The sequence below is a fragment of the Brugia malayi genome, assembly GCF_000002995.4.
Source record: "Brugia malayi strain FR3 genome assembly, contig: Bm_v4_Chr2_contig_001, whole genome shotgun sequence".
In the NCBI taxonomy this organism is placed as follows: Eukaryota; Metazoa; Nematoda; class Chromadorea; order Rhabditida; family Onchocercidae; genus Brugia; species Brugia malayi.
Genome location: NW_025062476.1, coordinates 12,919,352 through 12,946,521, shown reverse-complemented (window position 1 = coordinate 12,946,521; position 27,170 = coordinate 12,919,352). Strand labels below are relative to the sequence as shown.

Here is a 27,170-nt window from a genome sequence, read left to right as displayed (position 1 = left end):
AAAAAAGGAAAAACGAAAAGAAATTAAACTGAAATTAATCGATCAATTTTAATATTGCAATTATTTTAATTTTTTAATTGCAAAAAATATTTATAAAAATAATAAATGATCATAGCATTTTGTTCCTACAAAATGAATGTTTAAATTTTTTTTTTTTAGAAAAAAGTATTAATCGCTTGTAAATTAAAAACAAAAATTAACAATGAAAATAGAAATTAATTAAAAAAAATTTGTGTTAATGAAAAATTTATTGAAATAATTTTAGTTTAAAAAAAAAAAATCCTGATAAAATATATATAAATGCAATGTAATTTTTGCAAACGGATAATATTAACTTAATCCAGAATTATCATATCGTAGGATTTACCGGATTAATTGATTTTTGCATAAGAAACATAACGGTTACCTGCTGCTATTACAGAAAAAGAAAAAATAATCTAAAATGTAAAATAAACATTCCGGAAAAAATTTTGTTTCTTTAATATATTAGAAGATTATGTAAATGTTATTTGAGCTAAGCATTCCGGATAATTATACCTGAGACATTCCTGATCGTTTGCAATTGGTATTCATTTAAATTATTTATCCTCAATGATACTTGACATATACCGGATTATTCACTCATGATATACAAGATATTTTGAATTATTCATTCGTGATATGTGAAAAATTCCGGATTAAATGCTTTTGATAATTGATAAAAAAACCGAACTGAAAGGAAAGTGATAAGAATAAGACATTGTTATCTCCCAACAAAAACCAATTGCACTACTGCACGATATAAAAATAATCAAAATATGAATAAGAAAAGATTTAGGGATAGTCAACAAGTAAAAATTATCTGCGTATAAGCGAATTCGAGTATAGATTCTAAAAATGATGCGAGCCTAATTTTTTTTCATGCTCATGATATACAAGATATTTTGAATTATTCATTCGTGATATGTGAAAAATTCCGGATTAAATGCTTTTGATAATTGATATGTTCCGGGTTAGTTACTCCTGAAGACTTCCAGACTATTTGCTCATGATATTTCAAATACTCCGCTTTATCTATTCATGATACTTGACATTTTCTGGGTTATTTATTTTTGATATTTGACATATTCGGAATTATGTATTCCGGATTATTTATTATTGGTATCTTAGACATCCTGATTATACATTCTTAATATCTGACGTGTTTCAGACTACATCATTGGTATTTTAAATATTCCGGATTGTTTGCTTTAGATATTTGAAATATTCCGGATTATTTACTTCTAACATATTTCAGGTTATGCATTCCGGATTATTTATCCTCGATACTTTAAATATTTCGGATTACCTACTCCTGATACCTGGTATTTTCCGCATCATCTATTTTTAGCATTTGATGTATTCCGAATCATTTAGCTCTGATATTTGAAACATTCTTTGTTATTCACTTTTGATATTTGATACATTCCGGATTATTCCCGATATTTCAAATAATCCGATTTATTTGCTACCAAATTTGCTGATTCAGATTTTTAATTCGATTTATGCATCCCAAATTGTTAATCTTTGCTATTTTAGACATTCCGGATTATCCACACTTGATATTTGGCACTTTCCGGATTATCTATTTTTGACATTCGATACACACCGGATCATTCACTTTTGATATTTGACATATTCCGCAATTACTTATTCGCAATATTTCAAATAATCCGAATTATTTGCTACTGATAATTGCGTTAATTCCGGATTGCTCATTTTTCATACCATACCGGATCCTGAATCTACACCATCTCATAGCAATGCTATCAAATGCTAAAATAAATTTTACATTAAAAAAAAAGAGAAATTTACATAATTTAAATTTCCTGAATCTCTTCAATACATTATCCATAATTGGAATGTCTTTCGCACCGTTTATGGTAGTCAAATTTTTTTTTCTTTTTTTAGGTACAATTAATTGTTGCAACCATTCATTCATTCATTGTTTGCTCTCATTGTTCGGTGCTACTCTTTTGCTCGTCTCTTTGTCGTTTACGTGTGTGCTACGTACGTGTGAAAAGTCAAGTGCAAAACACGTAAGGTATAATAATAATACGTGTACTTACACTTCATTTGTGTACAAGTGATAGAGAATTTCTTTGTTTATCTTCTTCTATTGTGTTAATTACACGTGGCAATATGTTTCTGTTCACTGTTACGTTCACGTATCAAAGTATGTGATGACGTACGTGTACACTGTCTAGAAAAAAGAAAAAAAAAAAGCAAATTCCTTATCAAATTAATCATAATATCTTGAAAAATCTTTTAAAGGATAATTTTTCTTTTTTGCAAATTTAGATGTTATTCCTAATTATCGATCATATAAATTAATCATATCCTCATCAAATTAATTATACTATCTTAAAAAATCTTTTGAAAAAAAAAAAACTTTTCTTTTTTTTTTACAAATTTAGATTTATATTTGAAATTACAGCAGTTTCGAATCCAACATAAGTCAGGACGATTTGACTTGTCAAACGAAAGAATATGTCGAACGGCGTCCCAGTACCGATAGTCTGTATGACTAATGAAGAAAAGGTCTTTTTTACAATTTTTTTTTTTTTTTTTTTTTCAAGTTACTTCTTTCAAAATGCTTTCCAATTTAAATTTTATACATAATTTAAATACGATGGATTTTTTTTTTTTGGTATTGAATTTACTTATTGCAAATTTTGAGCAATCAATTTTGTAACTAATAGCTCCACAGATAATGTCAATGCCATAGATAATTCTCTATCTTTTTTCTGTTTCTATTATGTTCACTTTAATGAAAATGAAATTATTTAGCTAATGGAAAGTATTGTTTGATAGAATAATTTGATAATTTCGTAGCATTTCAAAAATTTAATTAGTTTTGACAATGTTAACATATGTGAGATTAATTACCTGAAACTCAAAGTGGAGGAGAAAATTGGAAACTTTAGATTTTGCATAGTGATAGATTTAAGTTTTTATAATTTCTACTAACAATATGAAAGGAAGTTGTTTACATAAACATAATGAAACATTTATTGTTAAATGTTTGTTCATTGCTATACATATTCGACTGTTACTCACAAAAAGTTCTTATTACTTTCAAATTAAGCAGCAAGAAGATTTTCATGCTAACAGAGAGCATTTGCTAGCTTTTTGTTTGTAAATATGTTCGCTGAAGAGTTTCTTGGACAAATTCTTTTGTAATTCTTTCATGATTATCAATTTGTTTGTTGTTTGTATGCGATCACTAATTCCTTATAAGCTAATAATTATCCTAAAAGAGAGAAGGGCAAAGTATATTTTGGTATTTTTTTTTTTTTGAATTTTTACACATTTTATTATTTAAATATGTGTTTTTTTTTCTTTACAGATGGACGGTAAGAAGGAAAATATCGACACAAATGGCAACATTCAAAATGCTAAAAATATCAGCAAAGTAATAATATTCGCTTATTTTACGCTATCATTTTGTGGTGAATGAATTGACACTGATTACATTGATGTCTTCGAATATATCTCTTCGTGCTACGATAATTTCGTGCCAGAAAAATTGTAATTTAATTCAAGTAAATCCTCTGTACCAGTAATCTCATGATATCTTTTACAGTTTGAATTCTTCTTTAATCTTCTTATGTTTCCCAATAATAATTTTTCAAATTTATGATATTAGTCGATTTCATTAGAATTTAGATTATTGGTAAATTGTTAAGCGTTAAAAATATAATGCTTTAATTTTCAAGAGACAAAACAATTATGTGAAAGGACGTTCCCGCATTACAGATGAGGAACGTCGTATTATGTGGGAAATGGAACAAGCGAAAAAGCCCATCCTTGAAAAGGGTAGATTAATAATTATTGCTTATAGCAGGTTTTATCAGTCAAGAATCTCGTTTATGTTGATTTTTTTCTGAAAAGTAAAAGCTAGATTTATTGATCTTCGGTTGTAAACTATCATTGATGATAGCAATTTTATCAATATTACAAACTTACTGAAGTATAATTTCTGAATCTATGTTGATATTCTATTTTGTTCGAGTAGAAATTGATCAAAAAAAAAAGATGTACTTAATAGGAGTAAAGGGTAAGGTCAAATGGTACAGTGTCCGTTATCATTACGGGTTTATCGCACGTGATGACAACAAAGGAAACGATGTTTTCGTACATCAGGTATGTTTATAAGCTAATTAGAAAATTATCAATTTTTCACAACATTGCTCAGTTAAAGCTTTGGATATGTGATACTGTTTTTTTTTTTTTTTTTTTGTTTATTTATCATGAATGATGATAATTTCATGAGTATTAAATATTCTGAAAGTAACTGAGGTATAAATTTCCATCAAGTAATATAGTTAATATAATTTAGTGTTTCAGACAGCTATTGCAAAATCCCGAATCATAAAGTATTATTTGCGCACTCTCGGAGATGGTGAAGAAGTTCTTTTTGATATTGTTCAAGGAAAGCAGGGACCCGAAGCTGCCAATGTTACCGGACCAAATAGTACTGAGGTATAACTTGGAAATTTTTAGGTTTTCAATGTATGGACCATATTAATTGCACATTGCTATGAATCTACTAATCTTCTTTACTTAAGCTATAGCGTATTAAAGTTGCCTCATCAAAATTTATGATATTAAACAACGCTTTTTTTTTTTCTTTTTTTTCATGTTCTTTGTGACAGATAGTATAATCTGGCTTACGCTTCAGGTTCGTGGTAGCAAATACCACAACTTTCAGTTTTACACTTTCCGTCGCCGCATGGCATATAATCGTGAACGAGTAGCTCATAAGGAAAGTGAGAAATGTATGTTACATTTTATGTAATATACTTTTTTATGAACTTACTTCGATAGGCGACGTTGGACTAGCAAAACTAGTTATTATTTTAATATACTTAGTTGTCATTTAGTGGCAAAAGTTTTCAGCTGTTCTATTACTGTGAGATATGTTGGTATGGAGAGAAAAGTGGTGATATTAGACTTTTGATTGATGTTTTTTATTCATTTAGATCGACGTAATAATCAGGGCCGTAAACCAAATGAGAAATTAGAAACTGACAATGCAGACATAAAAAAGCCAAATACTGAACATCGGCGACGTTTTCGTCATTTTAGAGGTTATTCATTTCGAGCATTTTTTTTTTTTTTTTTTTTTTTTGGAACTTTATAATTAACATTGAATTGATTTTTTTTGATCTTGTAAGCTACTTGTAATCCATGATTTTTTTTTTTTTTTAATTCTCTAGACAACCTGAAAATGTTCATAATCCAATTATTATTTTTTTTTTCTTTTGCAGCTCAACGTCAACCAACTGCTGCAAAGAAATTGGCTAATGGTGGTGAAGATGGTGGTGGTGATTCGAAGAAGGAAAACGATCAGAATGATGTAGGTAATAATACTTGTGGTGAAGGTCGTGGAGATGGTCGTCGGTTAACACGCAAAGGTAAGGTTTTTTAATTATAGATTTTGAAGTAAACTATCTCTTATTTCTTCTTACTTTTCTTTCTATTCCTATGGTTTTGCTTTTTTTTTTTTTTTTTTATTCTTGAATTCTTATAATGGATTGCAGTGAATAGTAGAATATTTCATATGAGATTTGGTTTTAGGTAAAAGTCAGATAAATGAAGCTTTAGATGGTACAACACGTCGTCGCTCAACGGCTACCACGGATGCAAGTCAATCTGAGGCAGAAGTTATGGAAAAAGAAATGAAGAATACCTCTAATGCTGTTGTAGGAGGTCAGTAAGTAGCAAAGAATAAGAAATTATTAAACTGCTCAAATAATTATGCAAATAAGACAGTTTTAGCAATTTTGTTTATTAATTGGTTTGTTTTAGATTCTTGTTACGTGTACGGCTTAGCTTTTCGATTGCTGCATTTGCTGACTGAATTTTTTGTTTACATAGGAAAACAAAGCATTGTGAAATGTAAGATATTTTGTGAGCGAATCTTACTGTATTCTCAGCAAAATGAATAGATTAGTGAAACAAAAATATTCTTTCAACTATTTATATTTATACTTTAGCACATAAAGCTGCATTCTTTTGAGCATCTTCTATTGTATATCTAATGAATAGTTTATCGTTTATTGTTAGGAGCATTTTAAAATTTCTGCAAATAATTTGCATGGCAGTAGACGTAAGTAAGTAAGTAAGAATCGTATTGATATTATCTTATCTTCTTGCTTTCCAGTCCATCGTTGCTAGCGTGTACAGTGTTTCAAGAAGTTTACTGAATTCCAATTGATTAAAAGATTAAATACATTATAGGCAATGATAATTAGACCTGAAGTAAGCCCATTATTTCGTTTTCTTTTTTTGCTATAAAAATTTCTTGTCAAAAATGTAAAATGTACCAGAAAATTGTTTATAAGCAGAAAAAAAAAAAAAAAAAAGATCTATTTATAAGCAGGTAAAAAAGGAGTTATACTTCTTATTCATAGTGTACACTGTTGACAGTGATTTGCTTGTTTCAAACATCAAACAATAATTTATTACATGATTATATCCAAGTATTTAAGTGTTATACGATATTTTTCCAAGTGATGAAGAAATGATAGATGTGTCATGTGAAGAAATCTTTTAAAACATTTAATAAAATTAAACTTTTCAAATGTTTTATCTGATAGGTAGAGCATCTTTTAGAAAGTTTTCTTTTTTCGTTTTCTTCTTTTTTTTTTTTCTTTTCTTTTGTATTTTCTTTGTTCTATAATTTATGCACAATAAGAATTGTTTATATTTTATTGTATATTCAACAAAATAAATTATTTATTTCGTGTTTTTTTCTTTTTTTCTTTTTTTTGTCGTCGAAATTCCGTATTTATTGTCATCGAAATAAAGAAGTTATTCAGTTATTATAGTTTTGTTTACCATACCATCTCATCCCATTTTGGAAATTTTCGAATATTTAAATGTTGTGATAGTGCAAGTATATGTGAAAAAAAAAGAAAGAAGCGATGACATGGACAATATTTAAACTTCTTATCTCAATATTTTTTATTTTTTGATAAGAAGAACAAAAAGAAAAAATATTTCTGAGTCAGTGAAATTTATTTTGGTTCACGGAGTAGGTGAGCACATTGTACGATACATGCCGTATCCTGAAATTAAAGTACCGTTTCTTTTTTTTTAATTTGAATATATTGAATGAAAAATTGATAGCTAGAAAATAGATTGATATGAAAAGATAATTTTGAAAATAAGCGATAAGATTTTTCCTTTTTTCTTTTATTTTTTCAAACAAAATAAGTTTTAGAAAATAAATTTCAAACAAAACCTTCATAATTTCATCAAAAGGATATTGACTGAACAATGCTATACAATTTCTAATTGTTATCGTATCACATTGAGACTAAAATAAATTGAAGAAATTTATTTTAGAAATTATTACTTTTCATTTTCTTCCTCAATTATATATGACTATAATAAAAGTTTGATATTATTAAAATATTTTTTTTCTGAAAAATTTAGATAAATAATCAAATTTTATATAATTTTCACATTTATAATATTATATTATTTTTAAAAAAAAAAAAAAAAAAAAATTATTACAAATACGTAATTATTTGTTCATTAAGCATACATAAATTAATTATTTATCTAAATTTTTTTTATTAAATTAAAAAAATTTTTTTTTTAAAAAAAATGACATACTCCATTATCGGTACATGTACAAGATTGACAAGGTGAAATACGTTTGATTTCATCAGGTGCTATTATTATATTACCAACATAGCAACGAGCTAAAATTTTTACTTTAAATTATAAATTTTATTTTTTTTTTATAAAAATTAATTTTTTTTTTTTTTTTTTTGTACAAATTTAGTTTTTTGCTATATTTTACAAAAAAAAGGAACAAAAGAAACTAATTATATTAATAATCGATAAATAGCTATATTTAAAAAAAAAAAGAATAAATGAAAAAAAAAGGAAGGATAAAGGTAAAAAAATATAATAATTTTTAATTATATAATTTTAGACTAATTATTTAAATTATTTAAAACTTTTAGACTAATTATTTATATCCATAAAAAAAAAAAATTATTTAAACTTTTAGACTAATTATTTATATCCATAAAAAATTTGACTAATTATTTAAATAACAAATTTTATAGCATAAAATAAAATAACAAACGTCGATCGATCCATTGTTCTAAATTGATATGCTCAAAATGCGCACATGAAATTGGCGCATTCCTGTAAATTTATCAAATTCAGTTTGACATGATGATGATGATGTTTTATGATAATTAATTTTTAATTGTTAAAGATTAATTGACTAATTAATTTAGCTGTCCATTTAATTAATTATTATTGAATAATTGCTATTAAGTTAAAACTAAATAAAAGTCACTATTAGGTTAAAACTCTAAAAAAGTTTTTATTATTTAATGATTGAAATTAAAAAGTTTTTTTTATGATTTAACTGAAATAAAATAATTTAGCTAAAAATAACTGAAATTATCCATTTAAAGATTAATTAATGATGGTAATAACATGAATTTAAATTAATATTGATTTATGTAATAGTTTACTACATAATTTAATGAGATGTACGAGTGAAATAATAAACATTTATTTAAGTAGGAAAAAAGAATTTATAATAAGTAATAATTAAAATCGTATTTAATTAACTTAATTATAACTTATTATTTTCCCATAATTTATTAATAACTTTTGTTGCTTTTCGCTTAGTTTATACTAACAATTAAGTATTTTTTAATTTCCTTCAAACTTTTTAAATACGCATATACATCAATTAAAATATTTTAATACTGCTAAAATTATCATTAGATTAAATTTTCAAAAAAAAAATTGTAAACTGATGATTGAAATTATCAGTGCTGTAAATTGATAATTTTATAAAATTATAAAATTTAAAAAAGAAAAATTTACAAGAATTGATCAGGCAATAAAAATACATTTGGCTGTATATTTCGCAGCATTCGACTATTTGCGCATAAAAGTGAACTTAGCGTAACTTTTCTAATTTCATTAAGTTGCACTGAAATTTTAATATTGAATTATCTATTACAATTTAATTTGAAATTAATAAAATATGAACAAAAAACACAATTATTGTATAATTTTATTTTATTACAAAATGCTATTGTAAATAGATGAAATTAAAATTAAATTTCTTCAAACATTCTATTGCATATCAATTTAAATAGACAAAATTGAAATAAATTTCTAAAAAATTTTAATCGTATTTCAATGAAAAAAAAAAAATGCGCAAAAGAAAAAAATTACTTTTTTTTTTTTTACATTTTAATAAAATAATAAAATTTTGGTAAATTTTAATCATTTTTGAATGATAAAAAGAAGAAGAATGATCCATTATTGATTTTATTTTTATTATAACCAAAATATTTATATACATTAGTTAATATTTTAGCTACGTTTTTTTTAAAAAAAAAGAAAAATAAAATATTTAATAAAATATATTTTATTAAAATTGAAAGAAAAAAAAAAAAAAAAAACGAAATTAAAAATTAAAATTTTATTTACTTGGTGAAAAACGTATTGCATGCAAATCATTTTCATAATAAAATCGATCACATTTTTTTAAACGTTGAAATTGTTCTGCTATAATGCATGCCATTGTTGGTGGTAAAAGTGCATCTAAAAAAAAATTTTTTTTTTTAAAAAAAAATTAAACACAAAATTTGTAAATCCTTTTTTTAAAAAAAAAAATTTGAAATATTTTTAAAATACATTTCAACTATCATAGAAATAATTGTGTAAAAATGAAAAAAAAAAACTTTTTTTCTTTTTCTTCATTTAATTAATTTGTACAAAAAATATTTTGAAAATTTTTTCAATTAAAAATAAAAAAAAAAAAAAAAAAAATGTAAAAGAAAAAGAAACAAGAAGCATTTTTGAATTTAAAATCATAAATTAAAATTTTTATTTTTAACTTTTTCAACCTTAACTTACCTTCCATAGGTTTTTCACAAAGTAATCCAGGAAATAAATCAATATCATCAACTGTTTTATACAAATTTTTTAAAGCTATAACTGCTGATTCATCCATTTCATTTAATAAATCATCGAAATCTTTTGCTTTACCAATACCGCATAATTCACTTAAGTAATAATAAAATTATTTATTGCAATATTAATTTAAAAAAATAATTTAAGTATGCTAAATAAAAAAAACTAATTTATGTTAACTAGTAAAATTTGAAAGAAAAAAAAAGAAAATATTAAAATTATTCTTATTAAAATACAATTATAAACAATTTTTCTAGAATTCAATTCTTAATAAAGCAAGGAGAAGAAAAAAGTTGTATAATTCTGAAATAAAAATTAGTAATGATAATTAATTAATTAATAAGAAATAAACAAACACATTTGTTTCGTCCTTTTTTTTTTTTTTTTTTTTTTTTTTTTTTTTTTTTTTTTTTTTGTTTCCTTTTTTGACTCAAATTTTAAGTAAATTTTTTTGAAAGATATATTAAAATTAAACTTGTATTTTATTTTTTCTTCACTAACGTATAACACGTACGAGGAAATGTTGCGTGAAATATTTAAAAAAAAAAATTATTTAAATGTAAGAATTTAAAAAAAAAAAAAAGAAAAAATTATAAATACCGAAAAGCATTATAAGGTTGTACGCCATGATCACGTGCACGTAAAATATTTAAACTAATAAGATCCATTCCGGAAAACGGTTCACCACGTCGGCCGAATAAATGATTCCGTAATGCAGTGGTAATATGTCTATCAAATGCCATTGATGGTGCACCAAGTAAGCCAATAATTAGTGAATCAATGCTTCCTTTAAAATTAAATTATACGAATTAGAATATTAAATAAAATTAATTTGTGCTTATAATTTTTAAAATATAATTCACTTTTTATTCTAATTAAAAAAAATTATCAAGGTTATTAAATGCTTTCAAAAAGTTCTAATAACTTTTAAAATTCAAAAATATAAATCATATTTTTAACGAAGCTATAAAAATTTTATGCAGTTAAAACTAAAAAAAAAAATTAATTTCTAAAATATATAATTCAGTTATTTTTTATAAAATTTAATCTAATGAAATTATCAAGATTTTAAGCAACTAAAATTCAAAAAAAAAAAAAAATTGAAGTTTTAATTAATCAATTGATTGATTTAGTTCTAATTGTTAATTAATTTTTTTGTTAACATGAAAACATTTACAATTATTATTGTATTTTATTATTTATTTTTTTTTTTTTGAAATATTTTTATTGGCTAACATAAAATGATATCAATGATACCCTTATTATAATACAATAATAGTTCAAAATAAATTATACAAAGTAATTATTAATTTCTTTTTTATGTTTTATTCTTTATTTATTTTTTTTTTAAAAAAATTATACCTCGTTTACCATCATAAATTGCTTCAACAGAATTGAAATTTTCAACTAAATCAATTGGCTCTGTGAAATTTTTATAAAATGCATTAAAACGTGGAAAAAATCGACGAACTAAAGTATGACCAAAACGAAATGCAGATGTTGCAAATGGATGTGATATTGATGCATCACATTGATCATCATAACCTGGAGGAGAATAAGTAGTTTACTTTTAAATCACTTTCCAATATTAAAATAATATTTTAAAAAATTCGAATAGCAAAAGAAAATTTTAAAAAAAAATGTTAAAATAATATCAACAAAAAAAAAAAAAAAATTATAAATAATAAGTTTAAAAGAATATTAAAAAATGAAATGTATTAAAATAATAATTAAAAAATAAAAAAAAATATAAATAATAAGTTTAAAAGAATATTAAAAAATGAAATGTATTAAAATAATAATTAAAAAACAAAAAAAATTTATAAATAAAAAGTTTAAAAGAATATTAAAGAATGAAATGTATTAAAATAATAATTAAAAATAAAAAAAATTATAAATAATTAGTTTCAAAAAAAAAAAAATGTTGGAAAATAAGTTAAAAATTATATTCTTACTATTTTTTATCTTCCTATCATTTATCATTATATCACTAAATGCGCATTAATAAAAGGAAACAAAAAGTGGACGAAAATTTGAAACTAAGTTAAAATATAATTCGAAATTGGAAAAAAGGAATAATAAACTAAGTAATATTCAAGAAAAAAAAATGAAATAAAAAATAAATAATATTTTAAAAATATTACAAATAATTAAAATTTAATGGTTAAAATTTAGAAATAACAGCGAATGACATTGCAATTGTCAATTGCTTTCTATTGCTAAATATATTTTTTTGAAAAGAAAAAATTAATTAAATCAAAAATTATTTTTAAAAAAAATTGAAATATTTGTTTTTATAAAAATATTTTAAATTTTAATAATTTTACCATGATAGTAACCAATTTTATGAGTATTTAAATCATATTTATGCATTAATCGATTTCCAAGTAATAATGGTAAATAATCATTGTAAGTTATATGTGCAAATTCCGCGCCTACAATTCGCCTTGTTTCCTGCGAAAAAGGAAAAAATGAAAATGAAATTAAAGTTAAATAAAAATTAAATTAAGTTAACAAATATTTATTATTTTGAAGTAATTAATTTAAAGAAAAAAAAATGAAATGCACTATAAATTGTTTTATTTTTCATCTCAAATATTATATTAGCATATGTTTTATACAATTTTAATATGAATTAATTAATTTTTAAGAAATGAATTAATTAATCTATAATTGATCTCATTTTTCTAACTGTTTATGTTAGCATATGATTAGCAAATATTTATTACTGCAAATTAATTAATTAATTAATCTTTTTCATATCAAAATTTTGGAGAGTAGAAATTAAAATAAATAAAAAAATAAATAAATAAAATGAAATAAAAAATTTATTTACTTGAAAAATTCGTTCATCATTCCAAAATGGATTCATTTCTTCTAATTTTCGAGCAATTCGATTATGCTCACGTAAAAATATATTATGCATTGATGTTAGACCCGGTTGATGACTATTCCGTTCATCACCGGCAACAAAACACATGAAATCCGGTTTGGAACGACAATCCTGCTCCTGATCACCTTGTGGTAATGCTTCTCTATTAACAAATAATAAATTATTACTTCAAAATTATTCAGCTAATACTAAAAAAAAAATAATTAATTAATTAATTGTTGTAGAATAATTTACTAAAATTTTGAAAATTTAAAAAAAAAAAAATTCGGAATTACGGATTGAATATGCCAAGATTTGTGCTATTAAGCCGACCACCAACAAAAGTGCGCAATTCTTTCATTTCACATTCTGTGGAACCATAAATCGCTGAGCCATCCAAATATGCTGTTAACTATAATAATATATTAAATATAAGAAACCGGTAAATCCGGTTAGTTTTCCGCAATAATCATTATTCTAATTCAGATTATCAGAAATTATTGTGATGTTATATGATTTATCTATTAATTGCTAAACAAATACATTTTCGAAAAATTTCTAAATAAAAATTAATTTTGCTATAATATCTTTAATCAGTTAATAATTACATAACATATATTTTAATATTTCAAATTTAATTTAAATATTTACAAAATTATCCATAAAGTGTATAAACTGAAGAATTATTGTAAAAGTTAGCTTTTAAATTATTAAAAATAAAAAATAAAATTAAGAAAATTTTTGTTATAAATAAAATTACAGCATTTTTTTTAGCATTCAGCTATTAAATTAATAAAATTGAGAAAAATTTTAATAAAAATATTATGTAAAAAAAAAAAAAAATATTAAAATTAAGAAAAATTTTTTAGTACAAATAGGAAAAAATTACAGCATTATTGTAATAGTCAACTATTAAATTATTAAAAAAGAAATAAAAAATTAAATTCAAAAAAAAAAAAATTTTTTTAAGTAAATAAAAGAAAATTAACTTATTTCTTGTAAAAATTAGCTATTAAATTCAAATATAAATAATAAAATTAACAAGAAAACCTGATTAATTTGATTACGATAGCCAAGATTTAATTGTCCAAGAAGTGACCGAGTGAATGGTAAACAACGTCGTTTACCATTTTCATCATAAATTGGAAAAAATGGATCATTTAATGGTATTGGCAATGGCATACAATGCATTGAGAGAATTTCATTTGAATCACAACGCGTACAATTCAATATTTCATTATCTGGTCCTTTAATTAATTAATTAAGTAATTAATTAATTAATATAGAGAAATATCATCATGAAAATTAATAATTGTAATTGTTTATTAATAAGGATTCAATATTTCATTATCTGTTCCTTTAATTAATTAATTAAGTAATTAATTAATATAGAAAAATATCATCATGAAAATTAATAATTGTAATTGTTTATTAATAAGGATTCAATATTTCATTATCTGGTCCTTTAATTAATTAATTAAGTAATTAATTAATATAGAGAAATATCATCATAAAAATTAATAATTGTAATTGTTTATTAATAAGGATTCAATATTTCATTATCTGGTCCTTTAATTAATTAATTAATATAGAGAAATATCATCATGAAAATTAATAATTGTAATTGTTTATTAATAAGGATTCAATATTTCATTATCTGGTCCTTTAATGAATTAATTAATTAATTAATTACCAAATTATCGTAAAAAAATATCATCATAAAAATTAATAATCATGAAAATATTATCATAAAAATCATAAGAAAAACAAAATAATTTTTGCATTTTGCAAAAATTTAATAATTGTAATTGCTAAATAAATAATAAAAAAATTTATTATAATATCATACTTGTTATTATTAGATTTTTTGAAAGGAATTTAAAAAAAAAAATGATTTCATAGATGTATTATTAAAATTTTAACTTATTTTTTTTTTTTTGGAACTAAATTAAAATATTTTTTTGATAAATATTTTTATTATTCGTGAAATTATTTATTACATAACATAAAATTGTTAATTTCTAAATTAATTTAATTACCATGTTCGATAGGTGAATGTGTTAATTCATGATCAAGAATTTGTCCAAATTGCATAATCATATGACTATAATTTTGATAAGTAATTGGTAAATCAAAATGTATTGCATTTGAAATTACACGAGCTGATGGTAGTAAATCACCAGTGATCGATTTTGATCGTGGCATATCGATTCCTAAAATTATTATTCATTTTTTTATTTTTATTTTTTTTACAAAATGGATAATATTATGGATAATTTTAACTCATTAATATAATATTTTTATTGATAATTTTAATTGATTAATGTAATATTTTTATTGATAATTTTAATTGATTAATATAATATTTTTATTGATAATTTTGATTCATTAATATAATATTTTTATTGATTTTAATTCATTAATGTAATATTTTTATTGATAATTTTAATTGATTAATATAATATTTTTATTGATTTTAATTCATTAATATAATATTTTTATTGATTTTAATTCATTAATGTAATATTTTTATTGATATTTTAATTCATTAATATAATATTTTTATTGATTTTAATTCATTAATATAATATTTTTATTGATTTTAATTCATTAATGTATATTTTTATTGATAATTTTAATTCATTAATGTAATATTTTTATTGATAATTTTAATTGATTAATATAATATTTTTATTGATTTTAATTCATTAATATAATATTTTTATTGATTTTAATTCATTAATATAATATTTTTATTGATTTTAATTCATTAATGTAATATTTTTATTGATAATTTTAATTCATTAATGTAATATTTTTATTGATATTTTAATTGATTAATATAATATTTTTATTGATTTTAATTCATTAATATAATATTTTATTGATTTTAATTCATTAATATAATATTTTTATTGATTTTAATTCATTAATGTAATATTTTTATTGATAATTTTAATTCATTAATATAATATTTTTATTGTTTTTAATTCATTAATATAATATTTTTATTGATAATATCATTGTTAATTTTATATGGAAAAGAAATGCATAAAATGATTTGAAAGAAAATGATTTCAAAAAGAAATGCATAATTATAGTATAGCTATTAATTATAATAATTAAATGTCGTAATTAAAATTAGAAAAAATAATAATATTAATTATTAATAAAATAACACTAATCACATAAAATAATAATATTACCAATAAAATAATATTAAATAATTGGCAATAAAATAATATCAATTACATAAAATAATAATATTGGTTAGCAGTAAAATAATATCAGTCAAATAAAATAATAATATTAATTATAAATAAAATTATATCAAGCAAATAAAATAATAATATTAATCATATTATATAGTAAAAAAAAAATGAATAAAAAAATTAAATAGGTAATAAAAAATTAATAATATTAATTGCATTATAAATACTATCTTTTAAGAGAATTTAAAATTTTTTAAATAATACAATTTTAAAATTTTTCATTCTTGAGATGAATATAATTATTACTTTACTATCATTTAGCTTTTGGTTTCTTTTTTCTGGTTTTTTTCAACTTATTTTATACATTTTGAATTTTTTTTCTCTTTCTTTTCTACTATTTAATTTTTTTTTTGAAAATTAAAAAAAAAAAGCAAACCATCATCATATGCTGGTGGTAGAAGATGAATTAATGGACCAAATGCATTAGCAAAACGAGGATTTTGAAGATTGTTACACCAACCGGACATTGTCCTATACCGTGTCACATCATCGCATGGTAAATTTCGAGGTAAACATTTTTCCACCGAACCGCCGCGTCCAAGAAATGGTTCAATTCTGCTAATAAATCTAAAATTCAATCTTAAAAATCAAAAAAGAAAAAAAAAAAAAAAACAAAGCAAAACTATTTATATATTCTTTATTTATTGAAAATGAAATTTATAATTTTACACATTTACATTCATACTTTGTAAACATATAATTCAATATTTTGTTACATTCTCTCTTTTTTTTTTTTTTTTTTTTTTTTTAAATCAAAATTTTGTCAACAAATTAAACAATTCTATCATTCATCTAAAAAAAAAGAAAAATTTTACCAGTTTTTTTTTTTTTTTTTTTTTTTTTTTTTTTTGAATTTATTAATATTAATTAGTTATGATAATAAAAAAATTATATATTTGTTTCGAAAAAACTTTTGAAACAATCAAACAATAAATTCAATGGTAATCTTTATTTAAAGCATTCAAATTTTTTAATTTAACCAAAATTTATATTCAAATTCTTGCAGAAATATTTCTTTAAATATTGTTTTTTTTTTTTTTTTTAATTAAAATTAAAATTAAAACAAAATAAAACAAAAAAAAGACCTGTGGAAAAAACTAACGAGCTGACGTCGATTTGTTGTAATAAATTTTGCATTTCATTAATATCATTCACTTCTCCTAGCAATTCTTTATTATTTTCTGTTCCAATGCTATAATAACAAATAAATTTTTATCAAATTATTTCTTATTAAATTAGCGATTATTAATTTTTTCATTTTTTTTTAAGCCAATAAGTTTTTATCAAATTCTATGATAAAAAAAAAAGATTGATAAGCTTACATAGATAAAATATTTTTGGTAGCTTGTAAGAAAACATCAGATACTCGAGAAATTGCAATTGCTTCATTCTTTGCTCTCATCATTTTACCATACGATAGTAATGGATCACCAGATTTGAACAAATCTTGATCTAAAAATGGTGGTAATGGGTCATCAGATTTAAACAAATCTTGATCTGAAAATGATAGTAATGGGTCATCAGATTTGAACAAATCTTGATCTAAAAATGACGGTAATGGGTCATCAGATTTAAACAAATTTTGATCTAAAAATGATAGCAATGGGTCATCAGATTTAAATAAATCTTGATCTAGAAATATCAAAATTTAATTTTTAATAAAATATCAAATTGTTTAATATTATATTATAACAGATTTAAAATATCAAAAATTCTAAAGTCTTAAAAAATTTTAGGTTTTTACTCTTTTTTTAAATGAAATTTAAAAACAATTACTACAAATAATTAAGAAAACTAATTATTGCACAAATAATTAAAAACAAACTATTTCATATTATATAAACAAGGTGATTATATGTGAAGTATATAAAATATTTTAAATTAGAATTAAATTCAATTAATTTATTATAAGCTCAGTAATTAAATAAAAGTTACAATACACAAAACACACACAGGATTTATTAATTAACTTATTACTTTCTATACAACTAATTAATTTTAAATCTAATCAACTTATAATTAAATTATTTCGATGCAGTAATAAAAATAAAAGTTAAAAAATAAATTTAATACTTTTTCGTATATTACGTCGTTCACGTTTTTGACGTTGCTTAACGCCTTCTATAGCAATTTCTATTGCTTTCTCAATTTTTTCCTCTGTTAGCGGTAAATTTAATTTATAATTTGATTTATCAAGCCATTTAGCAATATTCGTATCTGCATGTACTGTTTCATTACAGTAAATTGGATAATTGCTGAAGAAATTTTTGATTAAAATTATTGACATTTTTGCAAGAATAATTATGCATGCAAACAAAAATCATTATATTATAGTGATTTTTTAGAGGAATATTTTTATATTTTTAATATATTAACAAAAAATTTGCATTTACTTACTCATAGTCATTCTCTAATTCAAATATTTTTAAGAAAAACTACACAAACTGATAAAAATCACTCTTTATTATAGTGATTTTTTTAGCAAAAATCATTATGTTATAGTGATTTTTTAGAGGAATATTTTTATATTTTTAATATACAAACAAAAAATTTGCATTTACTTACTCATAGTCATTCTCTAATTCAAATACTTTTGATTGAATTTTATCAAATGATTTCACATTGCTACAAAATATTTTTGCCATTGTTATTTTTCGAATTTCCATCAATTGTTCATCACTAAAACGTATTTCTTCAAAATTATTCTCATACCAGTAGCGATCACCAGTTTTTGTCTAAAATTTATGCAAATTATTAGTTAACAAATTAATAATTAACTTATTGAAATTTTTAAATAATATAATAAATCATAAATTTTAATTGCATTTTTATCTTTTATACTATTATTCCATCTAATTATATATTTAAAAAACTTTTATCGCTAATTTACGAATTAATAAACTATTTATTAAATTACAATTGCTTCAATAAAAATGATAAATTTTAAAACTTAATTAATTAAAATTTAAAAAAGAAAACCAAAAAATATAAAAATAGTAAAAGAAAAAGAAATGAAATGAAAAAAAAAAAAAAAAAAACCTTTTGAAATTGTAATGAAATAATGCAACTAAATGTTGGTCCAACAATTGCATCATTTAATGGTTTTTCAATTAAACCAAGCAAAAATAAATCCATATCATCCACTGTTTTATATAATTTTGATAATTCTTTTATCATTTCTGTTCCATCGATTAAATCATCCATTAAATCATCAAATGATTGAATCTATTTTTTAAAAAAAAAAAGATCTATTATAAAATAAAATAAAATTTGTTTAAAGAAAATCACAAAATAAAATTGAATTCATTCAAAGATTCTTTCATAAAATAGAATAAATAAAATTGAATTTGTTAAAAAAAAATCACAAAATAAAATTGAATTCATTCAACGATTCTTTCATAAAATAGAATAAATAAAATTGAATTTGTTAAAAAAAAAATCACAAAATAAAATTGAATTCATTCAACGATTCTTTCACAAAAATTTTCTTTTTTTTTTTTTTTTTTTTTTCAATGCATAGATATTTTAAACAATTTCAATTTTATTGTGTGATAATTTATTTTAAACCAGAATTCAATTTCATTAATTCTAAGTAATTAAAAAAAAAAGATTTTTTTTTCGTCATAAATTTTTTTTTCTTTTTTTTTATATGTTTATATTAAATTTGTAAAAATTTGAAATAATCTTAACCTTACTACCATTACAATATTCTCGCCATACAGTATATGGTGGTATGCCATGATCACGACCCATTTGTAAAATTAATGCAATAAATTCAGATGCCAAATTTTTGTTTCTTTTAAAAAAATTATTATAAAATTTATCATTTGTATACGTTAGTGATTCATTAATTGGTTCACGTAATACGTACCTAAAATTAAAGTAATTAAAATTTATAATTTCTATTTTAGTAATTTGTAATTTTTATTTTAATTCATTTCTCTATTGCTTTTTATTTTCACATTCTTAAATAAAATCTTAGAGTAATAATAAAAATTTTAGAACCTTTTTTTTTTTTTTTTTCTTTTTGTTTATTTATCATTTAGAATGATTAATTGAATATTTTATAATTTGTATAATAGAAAATATTATTTTAGTGAATTCTTTTAATCATTCATTCTCGTAGTTTTTGTTTTTAAGTAAGAACAAAATTATCCAATCGTATAAAAATAAAAGAATTAATTTCAATTCATCAATATATCTTTATATTATTGATTATCATATCAAAAGACAACAAATAAACAAATAAACAACTAAATAAATAAATAAATTTAAGCATACCTTAGTAAATCTCTAGTTTGATCTTTTGAAAAAAGTAATTCGGGATCATTAAAATATTCATTTAATGATCGTTCAAGTATTTTAATGCCATCATTTTTATGCCATTGAAAATATTTGCCAAACATTGTGACAAAGAACTGTAAAAGGAAAAAAAAAATATTTTAAAATTTCATCAAATTAAGGCAAAGAGAAAAAAAGATCAAAATGTAAACATATAATTATAAATTTAGAAAAAAAAATTTTTATTATTTTTTAAATTTATCCATGAAAAAAAAAAAAAAACAAATCTTAATGTTATCAAATTTTTTTTATAACAGTAATGAAATCATTTAAAAATTTCAATAGAAAAAAATATTTATTATACTATTATTTTGAAATGTACATTTTTAAATTTTAATTTTTCTTAATTTATCTATGAAAAAAAAAAAAAAAAAAAACAAATCTTAATGTTATCAAATTTTTTTAAAATAATAATACTGAAGTCATTTAAAAATTCAAAAAAGTAAAATATTCATTATACTATTAATTTCAATTGTAACCGAATAAGAATAATGGAAAATTTTTAGAAATCTATTACCAATAAATTAATTAATTAGTTTTAAAAAATTAAGAAATGAAATAAAATAAACTTGTCCAGCAGTAGTAGCATATGTATTGATAATAGTTGAATCAGTATTATCATTATAATTATTACTATATCCAATTGTTTCTGATTGTAAATTAAATTTTAACCAATTTTTTTTGCCAATTAAATTTGGTAAAAATTCATTAAAAGTAATATGTTGTAATTGAGCAATTACAATTCGTCGACTTTCTTGATACAATTGTTCATCGGACCAATGTGAATTTATAATCTAAAATTTTTATTTTAAAAAAAAAAAAAAAAAAAAAAATAAATTATTAATTAATGATTAATAAAAATTGAGAGAAAAAGTTTTATTTTTTAATATATATTTATATTTTTATTTGTATTTTTTATTTTTGATATGAAAACTAATCTTAATTGTTTGCTAATTTTTGAAAGTTTATAATCGATAATTCATTTTAAATTAAAAATAATATTAATTAATTTATTAATGATTCAAAAAAACAAAAGCAAAAAGAAAAAAAAAATGAAAATCATATAATATTTGTATTTTATGGAATTAAATTCATCTTAATAGTTGCTAATTTTTCGAAATTATTATGAAAACATTTTATCTATTATACAAATAAAATATGAGAAAAAAAATTGAAATTTATTTTGTGTCTTTTAATTCTGATATGAAATTAATTTTAATCATTGATAATTTTGAACATTTACAAATGGATTAATTAAAATTATTATCAATGTTTTGTTTTGATTATTTTGTTACATTTTCTATCAGAAAATCAAAAAGCTACAAAGTAAATTTATAACTAAATTAAAGTTTATTAATATATTTTATAATTACCAATTACAAGTAGATGTAAATAAAAAATTATTTAATTATTTACAATTATGATTATTTATTAATTTAATTTAATGACAATTAATGAAAACAATCACCTTACACTTATTTTATTAATTAAAATAAAAAAAAAAAAAATTAATAAGTATAATTTGATGTTGAATATTTTCTTTTCATCTTTTATTTTTCTGTTTTGTTGATTAAAATTTAGTATAAAAATTAAAAATTAAAAAATGAAATGGAAAAAATAAATAAATAAACAATAAAATTACCTTTAAATTAGTAGCAATTCGATTATGTTGACGTAACCAAATGTTACGAAGAATGATAATAGATTGTAAGAAATTTAAATGATTTGAATTCAATGAATAATATTTATTTGTTAAATCACAATTAGCAATTGTTATTTGTAATAAATTACAAAATGTGCTAATTGTTGGTGAAATATTCGAATTCATTAAATTTAAATTTGTTAATAGATGACCTAAAATAAGTATAATTATAATTATAATAATAATCATTTAATAATTTATCAATATTTTAATTAATTTTCATAATAAATTAACAAAAATTAATTATATCAATTGCTGATAACTTATACACATATGCGTTTTTATTCTAGTAAAAAATTTTTTATAACTAAAAAATTCATAAAAAGATAATTAAAATTAATCATTAGCTGATATTTTTCATTCATTTGTTTTTTATATTTATTTTTATAATACTAAATTGTTTTTTTTAATTTCATATTTTATTTATTTATCTTTTTTTAAAAAAAAAAAAAAAATGATTATTTATTAGAAGATAAAAGATTTATAGAATGTTTAGTCTAATATTTATTCTTATTTGAAATTTATACAACAACAACAATAATTAATTTCGTTCCCATTTATATACAAATATTAATTAATTAATTATCTAACGATTGCATAAGTTTCCTTTTTTGATTATTCCAAACTTTTAAAATGTTATTTACGCATTATTGCGTAAAAATTTTTATGTTACATTTTATAACGGAAATTTTATTGTGTTTTCATATGAAAATATTTTTGAAATAAATGCGTTGAAAATTAACGCATTTTTTCTAAATTTTTTTTTTTGTTTATTTTTCATTTAAAAAAAAAAAAAATTAATGATAACAATCTTAGGAAAACTTTAATAAAGAAATTAAAAAATATAATACTTACCATTTTTAAATGTTCGTATAGCACGTGCTTGTTGTATGGTAGTACCATAAATAATGCTAGCGTCAAGAAAGCTCGTAACCTGATTAGCTTGTTCACGTGAACCTAATTTACAATTAGGATGTGGTGCTGGAGCGGTACGTGTATATGATAAACAATCAGGTAAATTACTATAGTTAGGATCATTTTTTGGTACCATAATTGGTTTACATTCTGAATGTTGCTTAAATTTTGTTCCACAACATGGTAATAAAATTTCCACTTCATCTAAAAATTATGGGTTTTGATATGTAAACAATAATTTATCTTTTAAATAGTAAACAATAATTTATCTTAATTCAAATCAATCAATAATTACTAACTCTTAATATTATGCAAATTAATTTAGTAATATTACAGAGAATTTTTCTTTTTTTGTTTTTATTTTACAGTATGAATTTTAAAAATAATTAAAAATAAAGCAAATTATTAATTCAAACCTGTTAATAATTGAAGACTACTGGTATGTACTAAATCAGTGTAAATAAAATGCGCCCAAAGCGCATTTAGCATATTTATATTTAATGCTGTTGAATGATTCATCATGAAGAATAAATTTGATAAATGTAAAACATTTGGTAATTCACTGTTGTCAATAATTGATGTACGCAATTCATCAATTCCTAAAATATAATTTATTATTAATAATAATAATAATCTTTTTTCATTTTCTTTTTTGATTTTTATTTTAATTAAAATTTCGAACTTATAATTTTTAAACTTATAAAACTTTTAAACTTGTGCATAGCAAAAAGAGAATGAATTTTAAAAAGATATGCGATTAATTCATACCATCAATCATATATTAAATTTTAACATTAAATTTACATATAAAATTGTGAGGCAATTTTTTTTTTTTTTTTTGATATATAATAAAATTTATATTTAATATATTTCATATTTAATTTATATTTAGAATTTATAAATGAAATGAATTTTTATGCATTAAATTTTCTTTTTTGCATTTTTGCATTATAAAATATTATTGTTAGAATCAATAATTTATAAATTTACTACATAAATTTTTTATATAAACAGAAATAAAAGATTATTTGAAATTTAATTCTAACTTATTTGGCATTTAAAAATGAATTCCAAATGAAAGCAATCAATAAACAATAGTAATAACAATATAATTAAGAAAAGCGATGATAACAATAAGAGCAATTAATTATATGTAAAATAACAAAAACAACAGCAAACAGTAATAATAAGGACAATAACAATAATAGTAGCAATGAAAATATCAAGCAACAATATCTATAAAACAATAACACAGAATAGTAGTAACAATAAGAATAACGATTAGCAGTTTCAATAAAACAATAACAATGACAATAAAATTAACATAAATAGCAATGATAGTAACAATAAACAATAATAATAATAATTGTAGTATTTCTTTAGAAATCCGATGAAGCGATCATTTTTTTATGCAATCAATATTTTATTTAAAATTTAAGATATTTACTAAAGAATTATTCATAATTAAATTTTAATAAATCAGTCAATCAATCAATTATTGATTATACTAAATTAATTAATACATTTATAATTTCCTATTACATTAATATACGTTTTATAATTTTTCTATATATTTATGTAATCGAAAAATTCTATTTAAATTTTCGATTACATAAATAATTAATGATAAGTCCTATTTTTATTATCTAAATATTTCATTTTTTCAATATTTTTTCATAAAATTCACTTTTTTATTTATCATTTTGAAAAAAAAAAAAAGAAATATAATAATAGTATTAAAAAAAAATATATAATAATTTTATTGTTCATAATAAAATTATAGAAAAGAAATGTAATAAAAATATGACAATTTTATTATTTACCTATTATAAATTAAAAATGAAAATTAAAAAATAAAAATTTAGCTATTGTAAGTTAAAAATAAGAATTAAAAATTTAGGTATTATAAATTAAAAATAAGAATTAAATATTAAAAATTTGGGTATTATAAATTAAAAATTAAAAATTTAGGAATTATAAATTAAAAAGAGAAAATAACCATTAGCATAAAATGGTTCAATGATACGTTGCATTGGCATGCCAATAGCGCCCCAATTTGAATGAATAATATTATTGCAGGTACCATCAATGGTGCGATATTTACTAATTGTACATTTAATTTCATTTAATGGACAGTACTCATTAATATATTTTAAAATAATTGGTAAATTATTATCTATTTTAATGCCATCACTGAAAAAGAAAAAAAGAATTGTAAAATTTAATTGTTAATTTAAAAATTGTTAATTATTTATAATTTTTTAATTATTATCATTACATTTAATAATTATTAAGCATTAAGAAAAAAAAAAATATTTTGATGTTTTTTTATGCTATATATAAAAAAAAAAAATTTGTTATTTATAAATGTTACAGAAAGAAAAATTTTAAATATAAAAAAATTAAACAAAAATTAAAATTATTTAAATTGAACTGCAAATTTTCAAAAAAAAAAAAAAAAAAAAAAAATGGAGAAATTTGAAGTTTTTGTGTTAAGTTTTTTCATCATTACAGATTGCTATTATTATTATTATTGTGATATTAACAAAAAAAAAAAGATTCTAGACTAAATTCAAAATTAATTTATATTAATTTCGAAATGATTAATTAAATAGTCAAAATTTTAAGCACTTTTTTTTTGATCAAATTTACAACGTATAAATTTTTTTCTTTGCTTTCCATTTCAAAATAACAAAAAAAAAAAAAAATGTAAAATTGACCGTTTAAAAAAGTTCAAAATTTACTTAAATTTTAAAATTTCATTTATTCAAAATTAACAAATTTACTGCAAAGTTATTAAAATACCTAAAAAAAAAAAAAAAAGAAAGAAATTAAAATAAACTTTTTTAATTTTTTAGTAGCAGCAATTGAGTGAAGTGCAGCATGTGATAATTTTTGAGCATTTAATTGATTTGTTGTATGCAAATTCCATATTTTAAATGGTATTTGTATTTGTTCCATTACATCTATAATTTTTTTCTTTTTTAATAGATTTAATTAATTAATTAATTTTAAACTTTATTTTAGGAAAAACAAAATAAAAAAAAAATGAAAGAAAGAATTGTTGAAATAACACATTTGAATTAATTTAAATTTATACTTTGTGTTAGAATTGATTCATCATAAAATTGTTTAAGTTCATCGATATTTTGTCGTGCATCATTGAATGCATTCAAAAGTATTTTATCAATTGTTTCTAAAAATTTTTAAAATTTAAAAAAAAAAAATTGAAAAAAGTAAATGAATTGAATTGAAATTGAATCTGTTAATGTAATAATTTGATGAAAAAATTTTTTATAATTGTTTATTTTTTTTTATTCTTTGAAAAAATGACAATTTATAATAATTTTTTCTTTTCTCCAAAAAAAATTTTCTGCCATTTTTTCTTTTTTTTTTTTTGCAAAATTTTTGAAAAATAAATTTTAGTTTTGTTATTAAACAATAAACCAATTATTTAATTTTCTATCATATTGAAATTATATTCTATGATGTAAAATTTAAACAACAACAAAAAAAAAAAGAAACTCATAAAATGAAAATAATTTTTGGTGACAAAATTTTGTTTTGTAGAATGTAATTAAAATATAATAAGTGAATTTTTTTTTTTTTTATAATTACTAATGAAATATTTCATAAAAAAAAAAAAATGAATGATTAACTTAAATTACTAATTAATATGTCTTATAAAACTTATTTTATTGTATTTAATCTATAAGTTACAAAATAAATAAAAAATTGAATTATTAAAATTATTATTTAAATTTTACTTTCTTCCGCTGTTTTATCAGCATATCCATTGGGTATAATAATTTGTAGTGATATCCAAATGCATAATTTTAGTGACATCTGAAAATAAAATTTTATATTATCAAATTTGAAATAACTTTGAAATATTAATCTGTGATCTTTTCTTTTTTTTTTCTCAAACAAACAAAAAAAAAAATTTTTTTTAAAAAGCACAAATTGAATATTATCATAAAATTAAATGACAGAATACGAATATATGAAATAAATAAAATCGTTAATTAATTAATTAATAAGAAGAAAAAAGTGAAACCAAAATTTGTTTAACAAAAGC

General features: G+C 20.3%; 2 protein-coding genes across 2 annotated transcripts; one reads left to right on the top strand and one right to left on the bottom strand.

The window, feature by feature from the left end:
- Positions 1-2,508: 2,508 nt before the first annotated feature.
- Bm4155 (Cold-shock DNA-binding domain containing protein) lies at positions 2,509-5,884 on the top strand (the record flags this gene model as incomplete). Its single annotated transcript, XM_043079400.1, has 10 exons — positions 2,509-2,559; positions 3,368-3,433; positions 3,738-3,837; positions 4,070-4,164; positions 4,369-4,503; positions 4,703-4,799; positions 5,004-5,111; positions 5,292-5,438; positions 5,602-5,737; positions 5,833-5,884. 10 exons carry the CDS (start codon positions 2,509-2,511, stop codon positions 5,882-5,884), a joined length of 987 nt encoding a protein of 328 aa, XP_042935334.1.
- A 1,159-nt stretch (positions 5,885-7,043) lies between these two features.
- Bm8113 (Uncharacterized protein) lies at positions 7,044-26,938 on the bottom strand (the record flags this gene model as incomplete). Its single annotated transcript, XM_043079399.1, has 30 exons — positions 7,044-7,094; positions 7,271-7,345; positions 7,648-7,736; positions 8,129-8,190; positions 8,890-8,998; positions 9,505-9,618; positions 9,934-10,082; positions 10,591-10,777; positions 11,353-11,535; positions 12,318-12,444; positions 12,827-13,025; positions 13,159-13,274; positions 13,913-14,109; positions 14,902-15,075; positions 16,511-16,701; positions 17,237-17,326; positions 17,457-17,586; positions 18,208-18,389; positions 18,700-18,869; positions 19,174-19,359; positions 19,825-20,005; positions 20,416-20,552; positions 21,045-21,269; positions 22,118-22,329; positions 23,033-23,296; positions 23,509-23,691; positions 25,092-25,285; positions 25,935-26,058; positions 26,193-26,288; positions 26,860-26,938. 30 exons carry the CDS (start codon positions 26,936-26,938, stop codon positions 7,044-7,046), a joined length of 4,476 nt encoding a protein of 1,491 aa, XP_042935333.1.
- Between the last annotated feature and the right edge of the window lie 232 nt (positions 26,939-27,170).